General features: G+C 43.6%; 1 protein-coding gene across 1 annotated transcript; it reads right to left on the reverse strand.

Annotated features, from left to right (window-relative positions):
• Nucleotides 1-330: 330 nt before the first annotated feature.
• Nucleotides 331-3607, reverse strand: LOC125528939 (serine/threonine-protein kinase SAPK3). The gene is made up of 9 exons (XM_048693357.1): nucleotides 3202-3607; nucleotides 2936-3010; nucleotides 2406-2507; nucleotides 2241-2294; nucleotides 2069-2161; nucleotides 1888-1980; nucleotides 1246-1350; nucleotides 1016-1114; nucleotides 331-862 (listed from the first exon to the last, which is right to left on the reverse strand). The coding sequence occupies exons 1-9, from the start codon at nucleotides 3322-3324 to the stop codon at nucleotides 578-580; spliced, it is 1029 nt and encodes a 342-aa protein (XP_048549314.1). The 5' UTR covers nucleotides 3325-3607; the 3' UTR covers nucleotides 331-577.
• Nucleotides 3608-10212: the final 6605 nt, after the last annotated feature.

The raw sequence follows: 10212 nt of genomic DNA on the forward strand, positions 1-10212 counted from the left end.
TTTTAACCAAATAGGAGGGACTACTAGGGACTAAAAGTTGCTTTTTGAGACTAAATGAAGAAGACTCTCAAGAAGAGTCTTTTTAGGACTTTCTGTGACTTTTTCAACAATGCCCCTCCATGTACCCATTGACCCGCCGTCCCATGATGTTGTTTGGTTGTTATTTTTTTATATACTAAGGGTAACATGGTCATTTAATAACCTCTAGGGAAGGACTAAAGACTTTTTAATCTCTGAAAACAAACGGGCAGGCATTAGGGACTTTTTAGTTGAAACTAGAAAAAGTCTTAGGACTTGTGAACCAAACAGGCCCTTAATTCAAACAAAAACTGGAAGAACTATATTTCCCCACCATCTTTTATTCTTGAAAGTTAAATCCGTGGAATGTTTTTTTTTGCGTGGTATCCGTGGAATGTTTGTTCAGTAATAATGTACACAGCGATAGTACAACAGGTGTCATAATCTGTATAATAATACGCTTCGTGGCCTTATTCTTGTTTCAGCAAACCGTACTCCAGACCGTATGTACGAAACAGCTACGCGGCTGCACCTGCATGAGCTGCGATGCAGAGTCGAGTCAGTAGGTCTCCCCCTCGGCTCCGGGCTCCTCCTCCTCGTCGTCGCTCTGCAGCTCGGCCAGCTCGGCCAGCAGCGCCGCATCGGCCGACGACTTGGACATGTCGCCGGGGGCCTTGGCCTCCTGGATGATCCGCATGATCTCCTCCACGGGCTGCGCCGCCGCCGCCGCGGTCTCCGCCTCCGTCTCGGGCTCCTTGAAGTTGGCCCTGTCCCTCTCCGCGATCTCCTTGGGCAGGCTCTTCAGGTACCACGGCAGCTTCTTGATCTCAGCGATCGTGATCCTCTTCAGAGTTTCAGACACGATTCAAATCAATCACTTTTTGTTAGGCACGATTCAAGGTATGATTCAAAGTTCTCTGCCTTTTGGAGCAATCTGAAGTTTCCTTGGAAGTTACTAATAAACAGAAAAAAGAAAGAGGATAAGCAGCAGTAGTACCTTTGAAGGATCGGCAGTGAATATTTGGGACAGGAGGCGTCTGCAGTCGGAGGAAACCCTGACGTAGTCGGGAATGGAGTATTGCACGCCAAGGATTCTCTGTCAAGTGTCACAAGACGTGCATTCGCGTTGAGATCAGAGTTTCAGGCACGCTTAACACAAGCATTCAAGCAAGGTGCTGAACAAGCGAAGGAGTGAAGGATGATTAGGAGGAAGGATCGATAAGTTACACTGATAGTTTTCCGGAAGTTCCTTGGATCCTCGGGGTCCTCAAATGGATACGACCCGATGAGCATCACGTACAATGTCACGCCGCAGGACCAAACGTCCGCTACCTGATGGGGAACCATTTCGTCATAAGATGCAAAGTTGGAAGCCAATCATGTGACATCTCAGAACCATGATAACATCACTGTGCATTACTGAAGATATACAAAATTAATCAGTGATGTTTGTCTGTGCTGTGTGACCATTTTCAGTGGCAGCAGAACATTGGTAAGCGAATCCGCACTGTCCATTACTAAAGTTCTATGTTGTAAGAAAAAGAAACTGATACTGATCCTAGATGCAAGATGAATAGAAAAATCAAGCACTAAATAATCAGTGACCTTGCTGATTTTGCTTTCATAGCTGCACATCCTTCAACTAAGACATGAGGATGTTCCGCTAAAGGACTATGGCACTATATCTGAATCAAGAGGGTTAAATTCATAATCTCCTTTAGCTCAGTTCTAAATCCAGTCACAACTTTTAGTTGTTTTTCTAAGTACTAATTGATATTACTACACATTCTTTACCGCGTCCTCTGCTGGAAAGAAAATGCTGACGCATAACTGGAACAAATAATCGCAGATTTCAAAGGCAGAACTTACCTTGCCGTCATATTCTTTTCTCGAAAGAACTTCCGGCGCTATGTATGCTGGAGTACCAACTGTTGATTTTGGTTTGGAATGCAGCAAAGCAGACTGAAAATCACGATGGCCAACTTGGTCAGTAAGGACAGAGAAAGGTCAATTCTAGCAAAACTGGAAACATAACAGTAACTGTTAGTACCTTTGAGTAACCAAAGTCGCAAATTTTCACTCGAGGTGTTGGACTCCCATCCAGGAGAGTGTTTTCCAGTTTAAGATCACGGTGACAGATTTCCTGCATTTGCAGCATTAGTTCATGGGCAGTTGGGTTTTGCATTTATTTTCTTTGACAAATTTCAAAAGGCAAAGCGTACCATGGAATGGCAGTAGCTGACCCCTGAAAGTAGTTGCTGGAAGAAGTACCTTGCCTATTGACACGCATAGCAAACAATTTACACGATTACTTCTACTGTTAGCAGACATGGTTCAGAACAAAGATAGCCTAGTGATATAATGAGGTAAGTAGGTTCAAGGGCAACCTCATCTTCACTGAATCGCCCTGCGGTGCATATTCTTTCGAAGAGTTCTCCGCCGGCAGCATATTCCATGACAATGGCAAGGTGCGTCGGGGTTACACAAACCTGTCCTCAATTGATACAGAAAGACCATATTATAGCAAGCAATTTAATTTTATCTACAGTAGATAATTTGCTAAGTTGAATATCAAGACAGAGACATCCTAGGACAAACTTCGATGATTCTGAACTCATTATCACCAACCATAGTGACACTGAAATGTAGGGGTTCAGTGCCGCCCAGCCCAACAATACTAGTAAGTTTTGACGAAAAAACCATTACTAATAATTGGCAGAGCAGTCATGACGCAAACAATCAAAAAGATAATCGTCCTTTATTTCCAAAATATCAGGGTGTCAATTCTGCTTTCTGGAGGACACACAGAGTAGTTCAGAGTTCATACTTCAGAACCATCAAATTTAACCAATCTAATGTAACTGAGAATCAACAAACTTATCAAACGACTAACGAGTCAAGAAGAATGGGGAATTACCTCCTTGAATCGTATGATGTTAGGGTGCCGGAGCGAGCGGTGATTGATGATCTCCCTCTGCACATTCTCATCAATCTGCACGCACACAAGCAGACCCTAAAAATCATCCATCCAGCAACACAAACCTGCAGACATAGTGACTATAGCTACCATCTATCGAGGATAGATTCTTCAAGAAGAACCCCCAAATCCACCAGTCCTCGGCGACCAAACCCCAGAAATAAAGAACAAAGGAAAGGAACGGAGAACAACGACGTATATACTACCTTCTTGCCCCTCTCGATGTACTTGACGGCGACGAGCTCCTTGGTGCTCTTGTCCCTGACCAGCCTCGCCACCCCGAAGTTTCCCGTCCCCAGCTCCTTCAACGCCTCGTACCTCTCCTCCATCGCCACCACCCACCCGCCCCAATCACAGAATTTCGAAGGGCGGCTTCAACTCGAACGAATCCGACTGTGAAAGAAGCACCAACTCAGAGCAAACCTCCTCCTCCTGCTGGTGGCGCTGCTGCTGCTGCTGCCGACCCAACAGCTGACCAGGAGGCGGAGAAAAATATAGAGAGTTGCGCGCGCCGTCACCGGAAAGCGAAGCGAGGCCTCGGCTGGGAGCAGGGGCGGAAGCGACGGAACGAGGGCGGCGGAGCGACGCGCGATGGCCGACGCGTGTGGGGAGGCAGTGGCGATTTTTGAATTGGGGGTGGGCCAGGTGATACGTCGCGGCCGCGTGGGGCCCGCCGGGAGCTCACCTAATCGGGGGGCGGCAGGCGAGGCCCCCCTGGGTTAGATGGCACGTCCCATGGGGTGACGTGGCCTGTCTGGATGCATGGGCTTGACGCGTTGCCCGGCCACGTGTCCTTTTTTTCTTTTGCGCAGTTTGCGTTGATTTTTTGTTGGGATTTTCCCACCATAATAATGTTCTGACAATACATGCCCTGGATTATCGTTTTATAATCTCATTTTGTCAATGGAAAAACCCAGTTTCTAGTTCGATCTTGGCTCATCCCTTCCCTTTTTTTATGCAGACTACTCCAAATTCGGTGAACGAGAGGAAATTAGTGCAAGCATGATGTGTTGATTCGAGACTAAAAATCCGGACAACCATTTTTTAATCAAGATCGATCAAGTGGGTCAGTATAATTTTATTGTGATGGAGTTAGGTGATAATTGATCAAAAATGTATGGAGTACATCACTTCTCTTTCTCCTTTTCAATTTTGGGTGGGTGGGAGGGGGCGCCCATCTGAACATTTGTGCTAAAAAAACATTATTCAATTTTTTTTGTGTGCACCAAACCTTAGGAGCGCGTTTGGCATACTGCATGGATTTTGAGGTATTTGCGTACGTGGTTGAATTGAGCCTAATTGAGTAAATATATGCTGAAAACCATAAACACATAGTTTGATAGCTTGCATTCCATCAGTGAGCAGTTTAATGTTTGGCGGCATTTATGGGTTATGCTTATCAATGTGCAAAATATGGTGTTTGGTTGTGCACGGTCTATGTTGTGGTCATCTCTTCTCACTAGTGATGACCTTGCCGTACAGTATATTACACAGACAGTACCAAACATCATTCAAGTCTTATCTAGTAAACAAACAATAGCTCATCATAACTACTAACAAATTATAATACAAATTAACAATCATATGGCTTAATGGGGAAATTCATCGGTGTCGAACTAGGGGAAGTCCATCGCCATCATCATCATCATATTCTTCTCCTTTTGCTACTGCCTTTTCTTCTGTTGTGTTTTCTTCTGCTACTACTTCTTCCGTTGATTCTTCTTCCTCCTCCTCTTCAAATCCTTATGGTGCCTCTGTTTGCCCACACTTTTCAGCCCACCATTGACCAATATGATGAAAAAATATACTGATTGGATTATTCCTGGACCTCCACCTAAACCAACTCTGAATAAAAGAGGTATTCTATTCCTCAACCGAGAAGATATGCAAGAAACCAAAAAATATCTAAAAGAAAGAATGTATTAGAGCTAAAAATGTTTAAAATTTACCTTTTATTGAAGAATTATGTAAACCAACCATGACTAGCCACGTAGTTTTAGTTATTTATGTAGCGCCTTATTATGCATTCTTTTAACAAATTATCGCAGCAACCTGCGGAGTGTCATCTAGTTTCTTGAGTAGCACCGCATGTTGGCCCGCCATCCATGGAGACCACTCCATCATGCAATTTCGATCCGCTTCCATTCCAAATACAAGAATGAATGGGTTATTCTTGGCCGAATTGAACACTAGACCTGGGGTTTCCCCACACCGACCTCATCTCCGACGAGATAGTTTTGCATGTCCAATTTGTTAGGCACCAGAACCTTGCCCATGAGAGTCCGATCTTGATTCACCAAACCCAACATCATCAAGGATCACCACGTGCGCCTCCACATCAGTCAGCTCTAGCCATGCCAGCCATTGCAGCCCCAACCAGTGCTTGCATTAGTGTACCGTTGTTGGTCACCACTGCAGATGGTTCCCCACTAGGACCCATTGCCCAAGATCGTTGACCAAGTGCTGGTCATCAGAACCGTGTCCACCCTGATGTCCCTCTCACTTCCGCCATAGACTAGTCACCCCTTATTGTCGAGGAGTGGAACTGAACCAGAGAGGCGGGGTGACAAACATACTAGGATCAGGCAGGGGAAGGGGGAGAGGGGTTCATCTCAATTGCACCCTCAATGGTGGTTCTTGACCTCGGGGTCACCGGTCGCTTGAGCGCCATCTCACCCTAGGAGAGAGAACATTCTTGACCCATTAGCTAGTTTGTTGTCCCACATGGTGTGCATTTTAATTGGGACCAACTATTACTATTAGTAGTATGGACGTTGCTACACGTCCGCCGACCGATGTTTTATATTATCCGTCGCCTCGAGGACCGTTGGATGCCCGAGCTGATAGCCGTCTGATCTAGTGTTCGCGCCCCGCATGCCTACTCGTTATTTCCCGCAACAAATGCTCTGTTGCAGAAACAATACACTCTTGCCCCCGGCCCCGACTGAGTTGCGCCCCACGCGCCGCCGCCGCCAACCCAACCCAAAATCAGCGCGCGCCGGCGTGTAGGAGGTAAATTGAAGTTTCTGCAACACCATGGCGCACCATATTGCATGTCAAATGGTTGGATCTGATGCAAATTGAGCTCACCGAGGGGCCCTGCTTCGAGAATAGCCGCGGCCATCATTCTCAGCTCCGACCGCCGCCGGGGAGCTTTCTGCCGCGTGCTGGAGTTTCCTCTTGGTTCACAAACCCCCCGGGGGTATTTCCTGAAACTACTTCGACCAGGTTGCATCGGGAAGCCTCGGTTAGTTTCTGAAACATGATCTTTGTTTCACACAGAACTATCTCTGAAACATGAATCAGCACATCTCACTGTTCACTGAAACATGAGTTTGTTGTATCCCTGAAGCATGAGCCACCTCTATTTTTGGTTGCATTCTACCTTTGTTTTGGTACTAGTTGTTGATCAAACATAATTGATAAACAGAAAAAACATTGACGTGGAAAAATTCCACTAGTGTGATTTGATTGTGTATGTTGTTGTAGGAAACCCACAGTGAGTAATCTAAGTGTTTCTGAATTCCTCTCAAATGTAGGCCATCTTGCATGATCATTGACCCGTGAGAAAAAATGACAAGATAAAACGTAGAGCTTCCGTTGATTTGATATCTTGGGTATCTGAATTTCTGAAACAAGTTTAAAAAGTTGTTGATTCCATGGATAGATAAAAATGACTACTGCAGGAAGCAAAAACTAAAGGGGAAGAGCAAACAAGAAAAAGGCAAACGAAAAAGGAAGGCACATAAAAAGGCAAATATTTTGTGTTTTTGCAAAAGACGTTTTAGAAGTGGTGGTGGGGGGGTAAAACAAGAGGCAAATGGGAAATAATGTAAATTGCAAGGAGATGAGATTTGTGATTAGGAACCTGATAGATGTTGATGATGTCTCCCAAGCAATGGCGCCAGAAAATTTTCCTGATTGCTTGTATCTGCGTTGGTATTTCCCCGAAGAGGAGAGGATGATGCAGCACAGCGACGGTAAGTATTTCCCTCAGTTATGAAACCAAGGTTATCAATCCAGTAGGAGAACCAATCAACACTATGTAAACGGTAGTTGCACACAAAGAACAAATACTTGCAACCCAACACGTAAGAGGGGTTGTCAATCCCTCCACGTTAAAAAGATAGATAAAATTGTATGAGATTGGATTAATAGATCTAGCAAAAACACAAAATAAAATAAGTAAAGAAAAATGGAAACAAGGTATTTTTGATTTTTTGGAATAAAAGATCTGAAAAAAATATGATAAAAGATAGATCCGAGGACCGTAGATTTCAGTAGTGACTTCTCTCAAGAAAATAGCATACGGTGGGTAGACAAATTACTGTTGGGCAATTGATAGAAGAGTAAATAATTATGACGATATCCAAGGTAATGATCACGTATATAGGCATCACTGCGAAGATTAGTAGACCGACTCCTGCCTGCATCTACTACTATTACTCCACACATCGACCGCTATCCAGGATGCATCTAGTGTATCAAGTTCATGGAGAAACAGAGTAATGCAATAAGAACGATGACATGATGTAGACAAGATCTATTCATGTAGGAATAGACCTCATCTTTTTATCCTTAATAGTAACAATACATGCGTGCCTCGTTACCCCTGGGTGAAGACACCGCAAGATTGAACCTATCACAAAGCACATTTTCCCATTGCAAGAGAAATCAATCTAGTTGGCATAACTAAACCAAAGTTTCGGAGAATAAATACGAGGCTATACTAATCATGCATATAAGAGATCAAAGAAAACTCAAATAAAATTCATAGATAGATCTGATCATAAACTCGTACTTCATCGGATCCCAACAAACACACCACAAAAAGTCATTACATCAAATAGATCTCCAAGAACATCGAGGAGAATATTGTATTGAGAATCAAAAAGAGAGAAGAAGCCATCTAGCTACTGCCTATGGACCCGTAGATCTATGGTGAACTACTCACGCATCATCGAAGGAGCACCAATGACGATGATGAACCCCTCTGTGATCGTGTTCCCCTCCGGCAAAGTGCCGGAATAGGGCTCTATATTGGATCTTGCGTTTTTGGAACTTGCGGCGGTTGGAATGGTGTTTCGACGACTCCTCTAGGGTTTCTGGAATATCTGGGTATTTATAGAGCTCAGAGGCAGTCACTGGTATAGAGAGGTGCTATACAAACAGTTTTTAACCCGTTTCCGTGGCGGTGTTCTGAACCGTCACCTAGTGAGTGACTGCGATAGGGGGGTCCTTCCCACACGACCCAGAAACCGTCGGGGATAGACCCTCCAGGCACACACGCTCGGCAAAATAAGGTCATGCGCGACCGGCGAGCGATCAAATACGGTTATACGTACAATAGTGCTCAAAAAATACAATCGTACAGGAAAATCATTTTCGGTCGTAAGTGCATCCCACATAGTCAGTCCCTGCTAAACGTTTATGTTCGTATATACATCCCACATAGTCGCTCCAAGGAAAATGTTTCCATTCGCAGGTACATCACACATAATTTTACCCGTTAAATCATTTGTGATAGCGTTGCCGTTGCACACGATATTAACAATTTTATCGTTTGCGTTATTGAATGCATCACACACGGTGCGTAGAAGAAACTGTGTGGCAAAGGTTGTCCATCACACATAGTTTTTATGTGGTAAACGTTTGCGCAAGGTGGCCTAACGCAAACAGTTTTCAAGAGAATGTCGTATGTGATTGTTTAATGATCCAACACGGTTTATTTCTAGAAACTGTGTGTGTTGCCTAAGGTCATCGCTTGTGGTGTTTTCTTAATAACCGTTTGCAATAGAAAAACACGATTAGCAGGCTAATTGCCCTAATTATTAATAATCCATTTATTAATCTAATCGAAATTCATATTAAGCACATAATATATTTCATTTACATATTAAGGAAGCAGGATTTCATAATTGAAATACATCAGAGTACAACATCATATAACTTCAGCACTCAGCTACACCATAACACAACTGAACCAGCACCAACTTTCACATGCAACATCTAGAACCTTTCGAAATTAGCATGATAGACGGTACATAGACATATGCATCTCATCTGGAAAAATGCTGAAGCGGAAGACGAATATTGAGCCTTCATTGATGTTAAAGATCTTTGCAACTTTAGGCCAGTGCATGTGGATGATTGACCGTAAGGATGGAAATTTTACCCACGGGTATGGGTACCCGCGGGTACCAGACCCGTATGGGCAGGGTATGGGCACACTTTTATCCCCATGGGTTGTACCCATACCCTACCCGTTAAGTCATGGGTAGGGTATGAGTATAATCTTGTACCCGCGGGTATACCCATACCCTGCCCGCTTGTGAACTAATGTTAAGTTTTCATCAATTAATCATTAATTTTTCATGTGACTCTTCTGCTCATATTGACTTATGACTATGTTGTACTCATCTACCTGTTATTGAGCTAAAATAATTTCTTTATGTCAAATGTGCTATCAATGAGTGTAAAAATGTGAACAACTCGTGTGCTATTTGTTCTACCCGATGGGTACCCAACGGGTACGGGTACCCGTCGGGTATGGGTATGGGTAAAGTTTCATACCCATGGGTACGGGTATGGATAGAATTTTGTACCCACTGACTATACGGGTATGGGTATGGTATTGCTCCACCCTGCCCATACCCTACCCATTGCCATCCTTAATTGACCATCCATCCTTCGTCCTCTTCAGGAACACTTCAATATTGAACCTGGGTGTTGTATGAAAACCTTCCTCGCCTCCTGACCATAGAGGTGGTTTGAGAGGTAATCATCAGTGAACTACTTTGAAAAGGCATGAAAACAAGTATGTGCATAAATATCTTCTCTATATTGGAAATGGGGCAAAGGAATAAAAAAGACAAGGTATAATAGTTAGTACCATCTTGTAGTGAACTGATGTCTTCTTCATTGTGTAGACAAAGATCTTGTTGTTTTTTGTCGCTAATTTCTTTATCCTAACAATCTTTCTGAGTTTCTTGACTTGATTGATATTCATGGACAACTCATTTCCACATATACAAAAAGGGTTGAACAGTGGGTCAAAACCTCTGACAGCAGGACCTACATGTGCAAGACCAAATTGTTAAAAACCTAAATATTAGAATGCTTTCTGCAATTGCACAATAATGTGCTATTAGACAACGGACCATGCATGTGCTAATCTCGATTTTAAACATTAGTGCTTCCCATTGTTTACCCAAACC

Source organism: Triticum urartu, unplaced genomic scaffold (genome assembly GCF_003073215.2).
Source record: "Triticum urartu cultivar G1812 unplaced genomic scaffold, Tu2.1 TuUngrouped_contig_5227, whole genome shotgun sequence".
NCBI lineage: Eukaryota > Viridiplantae > Streptophyta > Magnoliopsida > Poales > Poaceae > Triticum > Triticum urartu.

Excerpts from the sequence above, each read along its gene's own strand:
- LOC125528939 (XM_048693357.1), bottom strand. The coding sequence starts at position 3,324 with ATGGAGGAGAGGTACGAGGCGTTGAAGGAGCTGGGGACGGGAAACTTC. Across the intron at positions 1,351-1,887 it reads GAAAAGAATATGACGGCAAG|GTAGCGGACGTTTGGTCCTG; the intron begins GTAAGTTCTGCC and ends GTTCCCCATCAG. Across the intron at positions 863-1,015 it reads TCACTGCCGATCCTTCAAAG|AGGATCACGATCGCTGAGAT; the intron begins GTACTACTGCTG and ends GAAACTCTGAAG.